Source organism: Lucilia sericata, unplaced genomic scaffold (genome assembly GCF_015586225.1).
Source record: "Lucilia sericata isolate MDLA Ls3-8-SP2 unplaced genomic scaffold, ASM1558622v1 Contig000084F_arrow, whole genome shotgun sequence".
Lineage (NCBI taxonomy): Eukaryota > Metazoa > Arthropoda > Insecta > Diptera > Calliphoridae > Lucilia > Lucilia sericata.
The window spans coordinates 65,189-86,252 of NW_023994117.1; the positions used below are offsets into that span (position 1 = coordinate 65,189).

At 32.8% G+C, this 21,064-nt stretch overlaps 1 protein-coding gene across 8 annotated transcripts in view; it reads left to right on the plus strand.

The window, feature by feature from the left end:
• The window catches only part of LOC119599690 (myotubularin-related protein 4), a 39,754-nt gene extending 30,317 nt beyond the window's left edge, over positions 1–9,437 (plus strand). For 6 of the 8 annotated variants that reach the window (XM_037949572.1, XM_037949578.1, XM_037949576.1 and 3 more), the window contains 3 exons: positions 2,716–2,952; positions 3,485–3,696; positions 6,320–9,437. In XM_037949572.1, the coding sequence (XP_037805500.1) occupies positions 2,716–2,952; positions 3,485–3,696; positions 6,320–6,527 (657 nt within the window). In that variant the 3' untranslated portion in view covers positions 6,528–9,437. The remainder of the gene's footprint in view (positions 1–2,715; positions 2,953–3,484; positions 3,697–6,319) is intronic. The other 2 variants (XM_037949579.1, XM_037949580.1) reach the window with 2 other exon arrangements.
• The last annotated feature ends 11,627 nt before the right edge of the window (positions 9,438–21,064 follow it).

Consider the following 21,064-nt stretch of genomic DNA (forward strand, 5'->3'; position numbering starts at 1 on the left):
GATCTATTGGATCATGTGCATAACTGCGTATGTTCTCCTCGTTTATACGAATGTCCTTCCTGACATGCCTCGTGAGCGTATCCAACTGTGTAATGTTAAAGTTGGGATGACTCCTTCGGTGACATCCCAGCAGGAACTCTTTAGTCTATATGACATAGTGTTCCTTGACCTCGTGTTGATGGTGTTTCGAGGAAATTTGTAAGCAGCCCGTTACAATACTTAGGGCAGCGTTTCGGCAGTTGAAAATGTTGAATGTTTTTCCACTGGGTATCTTCTGGGTCTTATCCAGAACACATCATCCACTCAACAAAACTATCTGTCTATGTATATGTTTGATGTAGTTACAAACCAACCTGAGGCGCGGAAGAACGAATAAATATTGCGAAATTCGCCTTTAATGAGATTTGCCAAGATTCGCCCGACATTATCTCTTCATACCGGTTGTTCCAACTTCTACATAAGTAGCTCAAAATGTGCTTCTATTATACAATATCTCTAATCCCAGTCGCTCTTGGCGCCATCAAGGAAGTTTGGATATCGAGCAGGTTTTTAATGACCGTCTAAGCAGCGCAATTCTGACTAACGTCTCAATTTCTCTTTGTTGGGAAAGGAGAATTAGGTATGTCGTAGTGATCATCTTTACAGATTAGCTCTAGCCATGCTAACTAGACTTTGATAAATTCGGATATTTCTCTCGTACATCCTGCAGCAGCTCAATGAACACTTACATATATCGCACTTTTTGGGCCAGAGATATTAACTTTATTAGGGATATACAACTCACTATCCATCTATACAAATGGATGAAGTGTCAACGATCCATACTGTCAAAAGGGGGTATAGATCATTTTAAAAGAGGACGTTGTCCTTAGAGTAAATATTTTGCCAGAGAGGTGTATAATGTTGTTTTGCACCAGCAAAACGTATAAAGTCGGATTTGCAGAGTTTATAATCTTTGGTCGTATAAAACATTTTCCAAAGAGGATGTTATATCCGTTGTCCTTACAGTCAACATTTTGCCAATGAGTAGAGTAGTAGTGTATTGATATCCTGTCCCAAAAATTGTGCTAAATCCTGTTGTTCCATTACATATCAGTTGTTCCAAGATTGCTCTAGTTTTCCACTGCAAACTTTCTGCTGTTTCTAAAACATTCAAGCGGTATCCCATGACCGCGCAATTGAATATAATAGCGTCGATCCTCTATTATAACTATGTATGTTTTCCCCTTAGACACGAAGGTTCTTCTTGGTTTCTCATATAGGGAGCATCCATATGTGTGATAGTAATGTTTTGTCAACATGGCGTTGTGTTCCTTGATTGGGAGAACCTTTGTTTCCTCGTGTAGCAGAGGTTATTTGCATGCAGCCCGTGATCATCCTTAGGGGAAAATTTTGCAAATCGTTTTATATGTTGCCAACAAGGTTTCTTTATCCATGTCCCAAATGCTGCCGGCTTGTGCTTGGAGGACTTTCTTTCTACTTCACAATTTGTGTGTGATGCAGTGTCATGAGCTTAGTAACTAAATATGCGGTCAAAGGAGACTACGGAAGTGATGTTTTTGCATCTTGGAAGTTACCACGATAACAACTCGAACAAAGTGCTTGTACATGGTCCGGCGAAGCCATGTGCGAATATTGCCACCTGCGTGTTCTTTGCAATTCAAAAAGGGGAGTGGGGAGACTCTCTAGCTCACCCTGGCTTTGAAATAGTACCACCGTGAAATAGGTTGCAAAGCAGGTGTTCGTAAAGCACATCGACTTCTGTCAAAGGAGATGCCCAACAATTTTCGAGTTGGATTTTGCTCTACTGTCTACGAAGCCAAGAGTTAGATTTACTTCCTTCGTCCTAGTGGTTAAGAGTGGTAATGAGGATTTCGATGATAACAGTGCAGTGAAGAACTGACGTATTTTGTTGAGATAAACATTCACCAGATCGCACTCTTCATCAACATTATGGTTCGTCGCCATGGTAGTGCACTCGTCCAAATAAGAGTGTTTAGTGAGATAGAATTTAAACAATAGCGGCTATAGAATATTTATCTCTAAACTCTACGAACGATTCGAAGTGCAAAAGCCTACTGTGTCGAAAATTCCATTAGAAACGTCCTTTGTATAAGCCTTGTGAGATCTTCATTGCAATGGTGGTGATGTGGTGGTGTTGTTGAGGAATGAGCCACGAGAGCCTTCGTTTGTGCATTTGTCGCGTCGTTCACAGATTTTATAATTGTGAGGAGTTTACACTTTGTACAGGAATCGGGTATTACACAGCTCATTGAAAAGTTTTCAGGTACTCAATTCCCTACTCACCAAGATGTTTATACATCAGCAAGGATATTGCGTCGGGACCAATCGCCTTAGATGATTTGAAGTTGTCGATGTCAACCTGTAATATTAGTAAGGGTATATATAGGGTGTGAGTCTAAGTTTAGAAGGTTGTGGAGTTTGCGAACAAGTTATTAAAAAGATTCTCTAATTGTTCTCCATAGTTGAGTGTTTATCATAAGTTGTTATTTTCATTTCCTTAAAGATTGTGAAACGTATTGATACATTGATGCATAAATATTATTTGAAATACTTTTTATTTAAAATCACTTTGGAATCAGTTAGTTTTTTTTTTTTTTTTTTTTTTTTGTTTTAGAAGTCTCTTTTAGTTTCTTCTTTATTTTTTTTTCGTTTTGTATTATAATAATAAACATAATAATCAACAATAAACAGACAAATCAACATGACTTTTCAACAACATGTTGCCATCAACACAGTAGACAAAGATTTCATCATCATTCAAATCATATGTATCGTTATTGTTGTCAATATCATAGAAAACGACGTCAACGATATTGCAGTCAACGATCATATGATCATGAAACCGATAATGATAACGACGATGACGACCTTAATAATGATGGTGATGATGATTATGCCGATAGTGATGATAATAGTTCGGTATCTGCGGTTAGTTGTCATGTAAAGTTATTTATTTGTTTTTCTTTTATTTCTTTTTTTTTCCACATTGTGTTTCTTTTTCTTTTGCTTTTAAATGGTAAAATAAGTGTTTATGGAAAATTTATTGGTGTAAAAGTAAACGATTCGATTTCTAAATTATATTGAAATATACGGCTTGTTGTTGGAAAATTGTGACAAAAAAACTCATTAGTAAGATTGTTGTAATTTTACACCAATAATTTTGTTTATTTTTTTTAGTTTATAAAGAAAGCTTTCTTGTAACTACTTTATTAGTTAATAAATAATATGGCTTTATAAGTTTTATTTATTTAAGAATACTTTCCAATTGTCAATAACAGCATGAAATCGTCTTAAATTAACTTAAACTATGTTTTTAATGCAAGTTAAATGAACAAAAAAACTTCTGTTTTATTGTTTTTTTATTTATAGTGGCTTAAACTAAAATGCAAGTTATCTAAACTCATAATTTTTTACTTTCTTATATTTGCTTTTTTATTATAAAATAAAACACATCGTATAGTGTTCTGCGCTGGATAATGTTGAAAATGCTTCAATTTGCTCTTGGGAAGCTGTTGAAGATCGCAGTACTAGCGGTCCCTCGTCCTGCACTACTACTAGTTCCTCCATACAACCAAATGCTACAAGTGTTTTATGGGTGCCCGATCATGCCGTTTCACGTTGCACCAGTTGTCAAACTGAATTTTGGCTCGGCCGAAGAAAACATCATTGCCGGTGCGCATTATAATTTTATTTTTCTGTTTTTTTTTTGTTTGTTTTTCAATTATTGTTATTATAATTATCAATTAATATTAATCTATTCATTATTATTATTTGCGTTTAATGTTTCTTGTTGTTTCTTTTTTATTATTATTGTTTTCTTTTTTTATATAATCTATGTAACTAACCGTTCTAACTTTAATTTTTCCAATAATTAACCGTAGATTAGTTTTATTTTCTTTTTTCTTTTCCATTTACATTTCTTTACATTATTACATTCTTTTTATAAATATGTTTGTGTTCTTATTAGTTTTGTAACAAAATATATTACATACTTTATGTTTACTACCAAGTAGTATGTAGAGTGTAATCTGAAATGCAAAACCAAAATTATGAAAAAAAATTTAATACAATTTCTTGATTTGAATTTATTTGGCAACTAAAAGTTTGTTTACATAGTTTAAGATTGTTACGTAAAAGAATTGGAACCATTCGAATCATACGAATTACTACTCTCGAACGTTAGAATTTAGATTTATTGATATTTTTGTCCGTTCGAACATTAGGTTAGGTTAAGAAGGCTTATGCACCACTCGGAGACCATAAGGTTCATTGGGAGTTCCTTCGTAGGGTGTGAAGATCCAAAAATAGAGGAATAAAACGCTAAAAATAACAAAAAAAAAAAAAACATAAGTAAAGTGGAGAGAGGAATGAAGCTAGGTCGATTCCTAAGGGAAGCCATCTGAATGTTTTTGTTGTTGTAGAAGTTCGACTGTAGCCAATAGTTCTTTCCTGGGGAAAGTGTGGTCATTGGCATCTCCTTCACAGCTGCCTGTCACGAAAGTTTGGTTTCCCCTAATCTCATCAGTAGGAGAGGCTTTCTCTGTGATTTGACAGTGACCAATATCATGCTGCTCGTCAGCGAGAAGAACCAACTTCTTAAAAGCACCGGTTTCACCGAAGCAGTTGTCAGAAGATCATTCATATTCAGCTCAATCAGTACCTGTCCTTCAAGGTTCATGTCACCCTCCCTTGTGACACCCTATCACCGACCATGACTTTCGCATTATCTCTACCGTCCTGCGCTTTGCTTTTTGTTTTTATTTATTCACCCAATTGTGTTCCCATGAGTTTGCACATTCATGCGGAGTGAAGGTATGCGTGGACTATCGTAGAAGAGTTTTATTCATGACGCTAAGAGGAACTTTTAACGACTCGTTTTTTAAGCACTCTCAAACCAATCAGGTGGTCCCCGACACTGCTTCCAACCAGTCTTTACACTACTTCCAACCAACTTGATCTTAAAAGTGCCACTACACTAACCTTGCGCGGGCTATGTCTTCATATAAAGATTAAAACGACACAATCTTTCTTAATATCTTGACAAGATGAGCAACCTTTAGTTATACTCTTCTTTATAGCCATGACAATGCCGCCGCAATTGCTACCCTTGGCGAATGTTAAGACTCGTTTGTTCCATTAAAATTTTAATACAATTAATCATCTCCAAAGATAATGAGTTTAAGACAACAAGGCTAGTAAATAGGGCCGAATAAACTTCTAACCGAGTCTCTTATTGGCCTTCAAAGGTAGACTAGTAAGAGGAAAGTTTCTCAAAGCGAGTAGTTCTCAATATCGGTGGCATATCGGCAGCATTAAGAAAACCAAATCAGCTCTTTATATCGACTTACATATAAGGTAATTGATAAGCATGGAAAGTCTGAATTTCAGGTCTTAGTTGAAGAACAACTCGCGCATTGTCGTCGTTATCTCTTAAAGACGATCAGGCCGATAACAGTGTAATGTATTATTTCGTATAACTGTTCCAAGTTATGCGTTGTCTGCAACAATAACCTTTATTCTACATTTCAATTCGAATCTAAAATTTTCTCCGTTTGGCAACCTTGGTATTCTGCATTTTGATTCGATGCTCCGTCGCTAAAATAACAACTTACAAATACATAGTTACGATCGTAATGGAGAATACACACAATCGTAAAGCATTGAAATAAAATGGAATTGCTACTTCTTATTCTTACGATTCCGTTTTTTGTAGGAAAACCAATTTTCGATCGTAGCCTAACTGTATTCGTTTTACTTCAAAGTGAGGTTATGTTTTGGCTGGTGAGTACCAGTTCAACTTTAATGTAAATGTTCGAAGTTTCCATCATTCTATATGAAGATATTGGTCGACTGAAGAAGGATGATTCTTAAAATATTTTGAAAAAACTTTAACTTATATACGAAAAATGTTTAAAATAATTTTAAAATCACGAGGATTTCAAAAAATTTAGTTTTTTAGTTTTATTTGAGGTTAATATCTTCAAATTTCGAACTTATAAAAGTAATTTTTTAAAGCTTAAATACTTTGTTATTAATAAAAGTTTTAAAATAAATAAGAAGTAGACACTCACACATGTACTGATTTAAAAAAATGCATTCTCTTTAACTTTTTCATCTTGTTTATCGTCTTTTTCACTTATGATTTGCTATGCTTACAATTAGTTTTATTTCACAAATTTGCACCATTTAAAAAAATCATCAAAGTTGGATAAAACTCAAACAATAATTTTGTTTTTTTTTTTTCCTTTTATTTTCTATAAAAAATGTTTTCTTTTCTTTATTGCACCAAATACAGATCATGTGGTCAAATATTTTGTGCTGATTGCTCAGAATTCTGGGCACCATTGCCAGATATCAAACTATTTAGTCCAGCGAGATTATGTGGACCATGTTATCATTCGGTAACAACACGCATGCAGCAAGTAAATAATCAATTGCAAAACAGTACGCTAATGCACTTGCAACAGAGTGCCACAAAACCAGCAGCAACATCAAAAGCCTGAAATGATACAATGACAAAGGCGGCAGCAGCAGCAGCAGCAGCAGTAGAAGAAATGGAAACAGAGATAGCAGCAGCATCGTCATCATTATTGTTATGCCAACAAAATACAAAAACAACAAACACAACTATTACCACTACTGCATAATTACATAAATAATTATTATTATTATTATTATTTTGGATTTATGCAAATTATGTATGTATTTATAATATGTTAATTAATTAATTAATTGTTTTTAAAATGAAAATACATTTAATGTAAAGAAAGAAAAAACATTATTAATTAACAACTAAAAAGTTAACAACTGACTGACAAACATACAAAACAAAAACAAACAAACCGACCCAAAAACACTCTATATCATTATGGACTAGATTTCCAGTAGAAACAACATCTGCTAGCAAAGCTACACAAAGCGAACTTCAAACAAAATGCTACCGGGAAAGAATACTAAGGAGCCAGAGTAAGAGCAATTACAACTGAGCCACAAGCCTTAAACAAATTCACATTTTAGCTTAATTATTTTACGTTTATTAGCTCAAAATTTAAATTTTTATTTTGTTTTTCTAAATTATATTTTATTTTAATTTTATTAATATTAAGCTTAAATATTAAGCTTATTAATATTAAGCTTAAATATGCTATTTTTATATGTATTTTGAATTGAATCATTGGCAACTTTAAACATAAGGAGCGGTTTTCAATCAGTTATTTTTAGATACACAACACGAATATTAACGAAATTTACAAAAAAAGGTTATTGCGTTTCTAGAAAAAAGAAACAATTTATAGTTTTTTAGTTTTTAATAAAGATATATCGTGAGTGTCGACCAATGAAAGAAAGATTACGATGTCATCTATACATCTCTTTTCAGAGTAGCATGAATAATGAAGGTTTTTTTTAGGAACAAAGTTTGTACAACTACAATTGAAACCCATTTTTTTGGCACATTTTATGAATTTAATTCAGGATGATAATCAAAATGCCGATTCTGAAACATGCTTATTGATATGAATAAAAAACACTTACGTTTTTACTTACGTTTCATAAGCATCATATCTCAAAGCGACGAAGTCAATTATACGCTGAAAAGAAATTCAATGCTTTTGGACCTGCTGTAGAAATAAGATCTATATATAGCTACGGTCTAGCAGACACTTTCTGTTTAAGATTTAATGAAATTTTAACTAGATTTTGTCGGTTCTAGTATTCTGCATTTGGGTGAAATGTTGCCGAACGTCTATAACGTCAATTCTATAAAGGTATAGGAATTGATCATGGTATTTTAAAAGGAAACAACTTTAGAACAAACCTAAAACCTCATCTCTCTTACGTGAACTGTTTTCGGCCTGAGTCATTTCAATTCATACGATAATAGCGATATTTTAGAATATCATTAATTGAATACTTTTCGGACTTGAGTTCGAGTCTCATTTAGAATGTTTTGTTTTAATTTAACTCAAGTGAATTTATTATTTATACTAAAATTCTATATACTATGTTCACACGACAAAATTATTGGTAATCCACCTGCTTATTCGTTATTAAATACCCAATTATGAACCGCCTAACAAAATTTCAAATGCGAATTATTCGATGTTTGAAATACCTTACGAATTGCAAACGAATGAGTGACTTCTCGAGTTTTTACTGAACATTTGTCATAATCAGCTGATTTGTTTAAATTTGTGGGAAGACATAAAAAATAAACATTATGCATTTCGATTACGTTTTCACATACAGTTACGCAACGATCGAAAACAGTTCCAACAACAGAATTGTAAGATTCCGATTCTGAGTAATCTGCAATACGATTGTAACATTTTTGTAACAGCTTGATTACAATTAGAACCGCTGTCGACAAACCACATAAAAAGGTGTAGCGACGAATTATAACTAAGTGACAGGTTGACAGATCACATTTTTGTTGTTGTTTTTTTAGTGAAATGCCGAATATCAAAAATGTTGCAAAACAAAAAAAATTCCAATCGAATTAAAATACGGAAAAGTGGAATACGCAAGAATGCCAACAAACACCAAAGCAATCAATGAAAAAACAACATGACGATGAACTGGCATCTCAAATTACGAAAGTCTCGTGAAAACGGGTTAATTCGAAATACTAATTAAAAGCGTAAACTACATAATTTAATTTCGCTTGAGAAAAAATATAGTACAACCACACTCTTGGTGAATAATGGCAAACAATCGATTCCTTCTAACTTGAAATAAACATTTGAATTTTTAGGTGAACATTCCTGTTCATTCACAGTAGCTGATTTTGCTCAGCAGTGGGATTTTATTCATGTATAAAAATGGCGAACAAATGAAGAAAAAAAAAAACACATTTCAGGTGAAATTTTGATTCGCAAATGCTTTATGAGAATATAATAGACATACGGAGTGTGTGTGTCCCAAAGCAAGTGAAATCAAAACGTTTAATTTCACTATTTGCCCCTAAAAGATGGATGAAGCCATTAACAATTCATCTAAGAATTACCAATCCTTTGTAAATGATATGGAAACTTCCTTAACTCGTATCGTATTCGTGATCAAGTGAAATTTATTAAACTTTTTATGTGCAAGGAATATGAATTACAAAAGGAATCTATTGTTTGAAAAAGATAAGCGGATGTATTTCAGCTAAATCCCAAGACGGTTGGAATCTCAATTCGCCTTTAAAGCGACTTGAGTCGTCAAAGATTGTGAACTCGATGAGAACTATATTAACCGAAAGTTTTTTTCGTTAGGAAAGTTATAACAACGAATTACATACCATACGATATTACTCCGAAATCAGAAGCTAAAGAATGATCAATCAAAGCATCGTATTTAGAGCCAAAGAACTGGTTACTGGGAAACTCAGATTTTAATTTAATTTTTAACATTCTTAACACTTCAAAATAGACCCAAAGTGCTAGCTTCTTGAAAACTATTTACAAGTAATTTAGAATCTCAACTATATTCTTGTTGTAGCGACACTTGTAAAGATGGTGTTACTAAGTTGACAACTCTTGGTCATTGTTCGTTAAACTCTGAGTCGTTTCGTTTGCGAAGAAAAGATTGTCGTGGGAACGTTCACAACTATGTTCCTCAGAATGGGCTGTTAAAAACCCTGATTCTTATTGCACATTTTCTAAAATTACACAGGCCAACACATGTTTAATCCAGAGACCACAGTAGATATACTTTTATACGTTTACATTTATAACATCAGGATTCCAGATATCGTGTCCTAAAGTTTGAAATAACTCCGTTTTTGTGCATATTTGAGACGCTATAACAGCACGAAGACATCTTTGTTTATAAAATTTGTTATGTCATCTGAACGTCTAACTTTATGACACAATTCAGTCAGATTCGGGTATTCTTTGGTCTATGGGTTTCGACTTTTTTTAAAATTTTGTTGGCCTGTGTTATTAATACGTAAATAATTCTAAAACTTTTCCTGAGAAATGTGGATTTCCGATCCGGAAACGATCCGACTCCAACTCGACTAAAGGTTATCTACTCAGCGATGGCTGTATCAAAGGGATCAATTTGGAACCAAATAATGTTGTACTCAGTTGTACGACATGAAGTTGTATCAACCGAAAGTTTTTTCCCGGAAAAGAACTATCGGCCACAGTCGAACTGTTATAACAACATAACGAAATGACAGATCAGACAAAACTGAACCGTTTGTATTTTATAGAAATTTTATTTATTAGAACTTTGGCGTTGAAAACTTTCATTACAAAATTGTTAAGCTCGTTGTAATTTATGTTACAAAATGGATTGTGTTTGCTTAAAACTGAAAATATCAAATAAATTATTCTATCAAAGGTAGAAGAAGTATCCAATGGCTGCTTTCGTTATATTGTGGTTTCAAACCACAACATTTTTGATAAGATTATTTATAGAAGATTATAGACTTAAAAACTAAATATATATACATACATGTTAAAAGCTCTTACATCTCTTACACATCACCAAAACCTTATAATTTTTAGAGCTGCACGATAAACTAAAACAAAAAAAAACGATTTATTAAAAATTTTGTGGATTTTTTTTAAATAATAAATAATTAAATAAAATTTTGCTGTTTTCAAAACATTTACAATTAAAATTTGTATAATTTATTTACTTTTTTGTTACAATAATGTACACAAAACACACATACATAAACATAAATTAATTGTAAATTAATAAACTAAATATAATTTCTCCATATTTTGAATCCTTTGTAATTAAAGAAGAAAAACAAAACTAATTGTTTATTAAATGTGTATTTGAAGAAAAATAAAATAAAAAGAAATATTCTATTGTCAGGTTCTATTAATAAGTTGATTTAATTATAATTATCTAACTAACTACCTAACTACAAACATATACATAAACATTATTAATAATTTCAATTATAATTTTTCCAATGTAAATGTTTTTATTTCTATAAATTTATACTTTTTATTTATGTTTATTATTACATATATTTTTAACAAAATTTCTATCACCAAGTTGATTATCGCTCAACGAAAATGTATTGTTTAAATGTAATCTGTATAAAAATTTGGAAGCTATTTTACAATTTTATTAAATTATACATATTTGCTATTTTGGTTGTCTTGAAAATGTTCCAAATTCTTTCCCTGTTGTATTGAATAATTTTTGCAATGGTCTTTTGTGATAATTTATTCTTTAAACTTATATCTTGATTCTTTTATTATTATATTTATATTTGGTTTTTACTTTAATTTACTCTATATTGTTATTGAATAATTTGTTTTTAATTTTTATTTTCTAACAATAATTTAGTTGCTAAATTAATAAACAAACAAACAAACAAACAAAAAAAAAAACTCTAAATAAATCTTGTTGCTTGAAAAAGAAATGAAAATATATCTTAGTAAAAATAAAGAACTTTTCAAAATTCTGCCAAAAAATTACATCAATATATTTTGTTTTATTTATTGTTAATCCTTTATATAGTGCAAGATAATTGGTTATTATCGACAGTTTTAATAACCGAATGCTTTTAACACAGAAAAGATTATCAGCAACAAATCCTCTGCTGATCTTTAAAGTTTATTTCATACTTATCGTTTGTATGTCAACCGAACTTCAGTTGTGTATTTGCTAGCATACAAAGGTTAGGTTTTAGCAGGTGCCAATCTAGCATTACTTGGGTCCAAGTTGTAAGAATTCCTGTAAGCCAAAAAGATAAGAGAAATAGAAAAGACAGAAAGAAAAGAGAGATAAGAAATGAAGAACGTTTCGTTAAGTAGAGACGTAGTATTAAGATTACGTTCAGCCTGGTGCAATGACTCGTTCTAGATCGTTGAAGTAGGTTGACCATAGAGTTCAGTTTCGAGCCATTTCCAAGGCTGAACAGTTACAGAGAAGATGGGCTACCGTCTCATCTTCAATCTGGCAACTTCTGCAGATGTCATTATATGGAAGACCAATGTGCTTGACATGGTTACCAACATTGCAGTGACCAGTAATGACCTAGTTGTAGTCTATGAAGAACAAGAAGATAGATAGTTCCACTTAGGTCCATATAAGTCCACAATGCTCTAGCGATCGAGCAAGTGTACTCACTCGACCAACCGTCCTGAGTATTGTTAAAATACAAGTCTTAACCCTTTCACGCACAAAAAAAAACCGCTAAACTTTTTATGGATATGACTTTACCACACACTTTATATTGACGTATATTGATCATTTTTGATGAAAAATTAAAAAAGTGTTTTCGAAGGATATCGCAGGATATTATCCTTTTTAGCGTGTAGTAACATCAAATTCTAATAAATAACTTATTTTTCTTTGGAAATAACCATTTACTGTAGCTGTGCACTCAACACCGGTGTCCCGTACACGTGAAAGAGTTAATGCAGTTAGTGAAACTGATCACAGAACTAATCTATTTCCAATTCACTTAGCGTAGTTAATGTGCAAAGAAGGAGTAGTTGTAACAATACCAAAGAAAGGCGATCTATCTCAATGTTAAAATATGCCTCTCCAGTTAAATGTCATCTGTAATTTTATGTCATTATTAATACTTGGTAGGATCAGTCGGGTTATTGAGCCCATGTTACATAAGGAACAAGCTGGTTTTAGACCGAACCGTTCATGTGTGTATCACATTAACACACTGCGCATAATTATGGATCAATCCATTGAGCACAACTCACAGCTATATCTTCTCTTTATATATTTCGAACGAGCCTTCGACACGGTATCCATAGTGCGCACTCTATGAAGGGAATACCGGAGAAAATAATAAATCTAATCAAAGAGTTATACACAGATTCAAAGTCCGTAGTCCGTTTTAATATACATAAGAGTCAACCTATCCAGACTACCTGTGGCATAAAACAGGGCTGTATTCTGTCACCTACACTTTTCCTGATTCTACTTGATTTGTGGTATTCGCTGGAATTTTAATGAATATGTCAACGATAAAAATTATGCGGATGATTTATGCTTATTGGCCCATCGTTTCTCCGATATCGAGGATAAACTTTAAAAACTCGCTGTAACGCCGTAGCAGTGGGTTTGAAAATTAATATCGGAAAGACCAAAATAATGTGTATCGGTTCAACGAACACATCTCCCCTCACATTACATAATGAGGTTATCGAGGACATTGAATCCTTTTGTTACTTCGGATGTATTCTGAGCAAAGATAGGGACTCTGAGAACGATATAAATAATCGGATAAAAAAGGCGAGGGTGGCATTCAAGAGTTTGTATAAGGTATGGCATTCTAGACATATAACTAGAAGGACGAAAATACGCCTAATCAACTGTAGTGTCTTATCGATTCTGCTATCAAATGGTCAGACTACAAACATTCATTAATCGTTGCCTCCGGCATATAAACCGAATATTCTGGCCCAAATGGGTGACAAACGAACAGCTACTAGCGATCTCGAACATGTCTCATGTTGCTACGGAGATACTTAGACGCAAATGGACTTGGATAGGCCACATACTTCCTAGACCAATAAATGCCATCGCAAAAAAGTACATAAGTCTTGGAACCAGATCAAAGCACTTGCAGCTGATCATGTAAATTGGAGAGGATTTGTTTGTGCCCTATGTTCTACTATATGAACTTTTTATTAATTATTCTACTATTTTCTACATAATTATTATGAATAAAGGCATTAATAATAATAGCGTGGTTCCAACTGTTCCCAATATTATTGCCATATGTTGTCCAGTGTCTTTTGTTCCATATAAGGGAACTGTTTGAATGTCTCACCATCTCATTGAGAGACGTCCGTCATTCATGGACAAGTCTAGATTTGAAAAATACTCCAATAAGGTATTTAATAGCAGCCTGACTATCAGTATTAATTCTGATATCTCTGTTAGATATTCAATAGTATCTTAGGCAATTTGATGCTTGATATTTCAGATTGGAGGATACTGCATTCATCATTGTGTCTAAAAGAGATTTTAGTGCCAAGTTTTTCAATGAAGATTCCACAACCAACTTCTTTAAATGCCTTGGATCCATCTGTATACACACGGAAACAATTATATAACGAATGAAGGGATTCTTAAGACTGTACAGGAATACATGTTCATACGTAGTCTAGTACATGTTATGTTTAAAATAATAAGAAACAAAGCCTTTTGAAAATCAAATCACATTTCACCATATCCCCATATAATGAACTCATCTGTAAACAACGCCCATTAAGGCAGAGAGAAGGAGAAGAGTATCAATAGACTTAGATATCCTCTTGAACGATAAAAATGATATAAATAGAAAAAATCAGATGCCCAAAACATCAATAGTTTCTGATTCCTATTGATGAAGCAACATGATCTCTCAGCAACAGAGTAGGAGAAAGAACGGAATCTTGCTGTACCCCTAATTATATCTTGAAGTCGTTGGATGAAATCGCATCAGTAACAACTCGTATAAAGCGATTTCTAAGATAGCTTGATATAAATAGAGAGAAGGGGTTATCGACACCAAATGTAACTAGTTTTGATAAAAGTGCACCTTGACAAATCCTATGATACGCATTGAAAATATCTATAGCCACCACCATATAACACCACAAGTCTCCCAGACAAGCTGAAGTCGAAGAACACTAGGAGACTTATTTACATCTGTTGAAATCCGCTAAAGCCCTTTTAGCTGCAAAATCTCAAAATAATATGTTTGGCATAGTTAGGTTAGGTTGATAGGAGGATGTATCTACATCAAATCCGAAGAAATAAACCTAAACCATTGGGTCTGTTGTGTGCTCCTTTTCATAGGAAATTATTGTTGGTAAAAACAAAAACGGATTCCTATGGGAATTTGCTCTAATGTTCCCCTTGACCAAGACATTCTATCTGGAATCAGTGTTTCAAAGTTTCCCATATATTCTGAGTCTGGTACGGTTTTATATAGTATTTAATGAATGTATTATCGTCCGAATAACTCAGTTGACTCCTAATATATTTGCATCTAATTTCGGCAAAAGCCTGACAATGGCAATGAAACTGCTCTACATTCTCTAGTGGTCTGGTACCCATATGAAGAAAACCTTACCTCTGGGAGAGTATTCGGTCACTACTTTCTTTTAATCCAATAAGGTCTTATATTTAACATTATCATCTGAGATTGCCCTAATATGTTAAAATAAGCCCTGTGGGCGCCATATTTATTCTAATCCATCTGGAATATATCTGTTTCTGGGTCTTCAATATATAAACCTTGGCCCACTTTTTCCCCCAATTTAGAGCCACCCTTGCACAGTGGGGCAGAATGGAAATTTTTTGGAAATAAATCTGGCATTTCTAAACGGCTGATCCGATCGGGATAAAATTTGGCGTGAGCGTAGCCAAGGAGTATTCGAATTTAAGTTTTGAAGAAGAACCCTGCAGATGCCCCAGGGACGGCGCTGTGGCGGCTCAAAGTAGGGTACCTACGACATGTAAAATTTTTAAACTCGTGCCATTTTTTTGTTTTTCACCCAAATACAAAGATTTTTATATTTTGTGAAAGCGCTCGACGAGATCTTGAAAAAACATGCTTGGACATACTACTTATCTCTTATAATATCCGAGTTATAGGCATTTAAAAATTTAGTGATACAAAATTTACCATACCTTGGTCCGCCTTTTTTTGAATACCGGGCGTAATTTTGGACCAAATGGACTAAATTTTTTCTTGTTAGTTAGACAACAAAATTTATAATAATATACAAAAAATTTCAGATCAATATCGTTTACAGATCCAAAAATATATATTTTTTAATTTAAAAATTCAAAAAATTTTAGATTTTTGGCGTTTTTTTGCCAAAAATGTGTCTTAACTCTTTTATTAATAAAATAAAATTTTTATTAAGAACATATAACAATTTTATAGTTTTCTAAAAGGTATCTTTACGCAGAACGCTTTGGCGTAAAAAACTTGTCCTATTTTTTGAAAATGTTGCCACTGCGTCCTTCCGAATATGACCTATTTTTTATCAAAACTTCAACTTTGGGCGACATGTTCTAAAATCCCAAAGCTGGGATCAGAAAACTGAAAGCAGTTTTGGAAACCTCAATATGTTTTCTATTTACTCCAAAAGTATTTTCCCAGCCCTGAAAGAAATGTGGACCCTATGGGCAAAAAAGTAAAAAATCCCATTTTTGGGATTTTCATTCCTATTTTTGGGAATTGCGGGATGCCCTTTGACCTTTTCAATTTTTTTTTTTGCATTTTCTTATTTGAAATGACAAATTTAACAAGCGTTGAAAATTTCATTGAGTTTTGTTCATAAATAAAGATTTTGTCATATATTACATATTTGTTTAATTTCTAAAACTATGATTTATATCAAAATTTTAATAGGATCGCAGATAGCTACAACAATTTAGTCCATATTTATCCCTTAATATAATTTTTTAGTTAGATATGGAAATTCTCGACCCTTTACAAAAAATTTCAAGCCAATATCTCAATTACATTCAAAAATATGTTCATTTAAACCTGTGTCCTTTAATTTCATCTTTTTCATATTTTAGTATTAAGTATGACAGCACATATTTAAATCTTATATTTACCTATTTTCTATTTGTTTGCTTATCCTTATAATTGAAAGGTCCTATTATGCTTAAATTTTCAAAAATTTATAACTATTTTTTACCAAAATTTTTTCGACATGATCATGTAGGTAAAAATATACAGGTAATGATAATTTCGATTCATTCACTAATAAGAAATATCAATGACTGAATTACAGGTTATAGTAATATAGTCCTAAATGTTAATAGGTAGACAATTCGTAATTTTTTACTTTGGAATACCTGTATCGGAAATGACAAGAATTGGTATATAAGTAAACTTCTCAGATTTTAAGTACCATATTTAATAAATCTACAATGAAGATTACATTAAAGTACGAAGAGTTGTGTTCCGTTTTATGGAGTGTATCTTCAAAAGGGCCAGAAAAAATTGAAGACATTTCAAATTATATAAAAACTACATATAGTAGAAAAGTAGACAAAACAGGCATATCAAAAATTTAAAACTTTTTGATGTAAAAAGTAAGTCCGTTGATGGAAATCAAAAGAAATTTCGATTAAAATTTTTTAGTTGGATGGAAACTACTACGGAAATCTCAACTTACAACACATAAACAGGAGCGCCTTGCAAGTCATACGAAGACTTATGTTCAAGGTCAAAAAACAAGAGGGTCACACAAAAAATTTTTTCAATCTCAAATGAGGAAATTGCTGATACATTTAACGAAATGCTGAAAAAGGAAAACCAACCTATGGATGCCGTACATATTGCAACTATTCTTCCTAATGCATCACCAAAACGACTTAAGCGAATTGTGGAAAGTATACCAACTCCAACATCATAATCAAATTTTACTGAAGAGGAAGCAATAGCGCTTATGTTGGAACTGGGTCTCAGTCGAAATAAGTACCAAATATTAAGGAAAGCTCTGCATGAAAAAGGACACAATATATTACCATCATACAAGGCGATCCAGGAAAAAAAAAAAAACAAACTATCCTACTAAATCAACAAAAAATAATGAAGAATTGAAAGAACTGAGAGCTGCGGAAAAAAGCAGAATCCAAGAAGAATTTAAAGTTCAGATGGGATTAAACATCGACAAACCACTTTCAAGTTGCGGTAGTACAAATGACGGTAATACGTCGAGAAGGTTTTTTCGTGATTTTGAAATTACTTCAAAAATAACTGGAATCGACAAGGAGTTGCTTCGAAGAGTTAAAACTATTTTAATGGTACTGAATAGTAAACATAAAATTAATGAAAATCGATTTGGGGAATACACATCTGAAATTTCTAAATTACTTGTATCTCTGTATCCATGGAGGGAACTAACACCAACAGTACACAAAGTATTGTGTCATGGTCAAATAATAATTGAATCGAATATTCTTCCACTTGGAGAGTTAACAGAAGAAGCCCAGGAAGCGAGGAATCGAGATTTTAAGCATGTTCAACTATTCAGCTCAAGAAAATGCTCCAGGCAATCACAGAATGAAGATATTTTTAATAGTTTACTTCTATCTTCTGATCCTGTTCTTTCAACTATGCGAAAAAGATGGATTTGTTATGAAACTCTATCATCTCAAAACAAGGAAGATTTAAAGGACTTATATTACCTTCTGGATATGTATACCGATATGACAGATTATTTTATAGAAAATAAGTAGTGTTAGGAATTAACTATATAAGTAGGTTGTAAGAATTAATTGTATTATGTTTAAGATAAACAGTTCAAATAAAAAAAGCTATTATACTAACTGATGATATTGTGTTTTATATTTCGGTGGGCGGGAAAGGTAATTTGTGTGGGGTGATTTAGGTGTTGTTGTGCGTGGCTCATAATAAAATTATAATTTTTTTTATTTTATATACAATATTATAATAAAATAATTAACTAAATAATTTTTAAAAATTGTCCAAATATTTTATTCAACACCAAATGTATGTTCTGTCATACTTAATACTAAAATATGAAAAAGATGAAATTAAAGGACACAGGTTTAAATGAACATATTTTTGAATGTAATTGAGATATTGGCTTGGAATTTTTTGTAAAGGGTCGAGAATTTCCATATCTAACTAAAAAATGATATTAAGGGATAAATATGGACTAAATTGTTGTAGCTATCTGCGATCCTATTAAAATTTTGATATAAATCATAGTTTTAGAAATTAAACAAATATGTAATATATGACAAAATCTTTATTTATGAACAAAACTCAATGAAATTTTCAACGCTTGTTAAATTTGTCATTTCAAATAAGAAAATGCAAAAAAAAAAATTGAAAAGGTCAAAGGGCATCCCGCAATTCCCAAAAATAGGAATGAAAATCCCAAAAATGGGATTTTTTACTTTTTTGCCCATAGGGTCCACATTTCTTTCAGGGCTGGGAAAATACTTTTGGAGTAAATAGAAAACATATTGAGGTTTCCAAAACTGCTTTCAGTTTTCTGATCCCAGCTTTGGGATTTTAGAACATGTCGCCCAAAGTTGAAGTTTTGATAAAAAATAGGTCATATTCGGAAGGACGTAGTGGCAACATTTTCAAAAAATAGGACAAGTTTTTTACGCCAAAGCGTTCTGCGTAAAGATACCTTTTAGAAAACTATAAAATTGTTATATGTTCTTAAAGAAAATTTTATTTTATTAATAAAAGATTTAAGACACATTTTTGGCAAAAAACGGCCAAAAATCTAAAATTTTTTGAATTTTTTAATTAAAAAACGTATATTTTTGGATCTGTAAATGATATTGATCTGAAATTTTTTGTATATTATTGGAAATTTTGTTGTCTAACTAACAAAATTGAGTCCATTTGGTCCAAAACTACGCCTGGTATTCAAAAAAAGGCGGACCAAGGTATGGTAAATTTTGTATCACTAAATTTTTAAATGCCTATAACTCGGATATTATAAGAGATAAGTAGTATGTCCAAGCATGTTTTTTCAAGATCTCGTCGAGCGCTTTCACAAAATATAAAAATCTTTGTATTTGGGTGAAAAACAAAAAAATGGCACGAGTTTAAAAATTTTACATGTCGTAGGTACCCTACTTTGAGCCGCCACAGCGCCGTCCCTGGGGCATCTGCAGGGTTCATCTTCAAAACTTAAACTCGAATACTCCTTGGCTACGCTCACTCCAAATTTTATCCCGATCGGATCAGCCGTTTAGAAATGCCAGATTTATTTCCAAAAAATTTCCATTCTGCCCCACTGTGCCTTGTAGCATCGGATTCACACGGCGATTTGCTCTAATGTTCCGCTTGACCAAGAATTTCTATCTGGGATCAGTGTTTCAAAGTTTCCGACATATTCTGTGTCTGGTACGCGATCGGGCGCGTCCGATGATTGTGTACAGCCAGAATTGACATAATTACACTTTTATTAAGACAATGTGGCATAGAAGGACTAAGGCCCCATTTCATGCCAATGGTTCTCCTATATAGCGCCCAGAACCGATGTGCCTTTTTGATCCTATCCTCTATGTCGTGTCTCCATTTTAATTTTTGATCAAGAATTACACCTAAGTACCTAACTTGTCTGTCGCCGGTATTTTCTTTCTCAGGAAACAGGATTCAGTATACTTACAAATTTTAATTTTTTTTTATTATCCGGCGAAGAGTAAATCAGTTTCTCAATTGAGCTCAGCTGAAGACCGTATTCAGAGCTTCTTCAACCCTTATATACAAGTAATTTGGATTCTTTCCCCATAGAAGTATTACGATATCGTCTGCATATCAGACAGGTGGTTACCCAAAGTAAAGAGGAAAAAATGCCACCTTGTGGTGTACCGCCAAATACCCTTTTCGTACATCTCTCATCTTATCAATCTATTCCTTACGGAGCATGCTACTTATATTTGAGGTCTTTGACTGGTATACCGCTTTTAACCATACTATCTTCTATCCGTTCTGTTTGGCTAGTTACTCTTTCCAGCTCACGCAATGGTTGATGCTTTACGGCAAGCGGAGTTACTTGCGAAAAGTTTAGCTTAAAGGTTAGCTCTATCAAACGGGTCAGAGAATATTTGATCATCTCTGAAAAGAATAGGAATTGTAGAACTAGCATTATCCTCTGCTATTGGACCAATAACCTAGAGTATACTAGAATGTACTATAGCAACTTTCTGTTCCTTAATATAATTGCCACAGTGACATATATCAATATTAACTCCTTGGCTTTCCAGTCTCTACTTTCTCTATATTATTTTTTTGCAATCTATTGTAAACTATTAAACTCCACTCAAACCGTTTTGCTAATCCAAGCCACTTGACCCAATTTGGAAACCATATTCAGAGTAAGTCTCCGAAGTCTATAGTCGTAAACTGGTTGTACCAGATAAGTAAACCTATTTCGTTAAAAATTTTTGTGACACCTAACCGCAGTGGTCTTCTTTCGATAAGTATACTGTATTATCATTGGTTAATAGATACAAAAGAATATCTAATAACGCTAGTTAAAGGCATAAAAGTTTGCAATTTGTTCCTAAAAAACTATATTGGTTCTACAATAGCTCAATTAAAAAAACG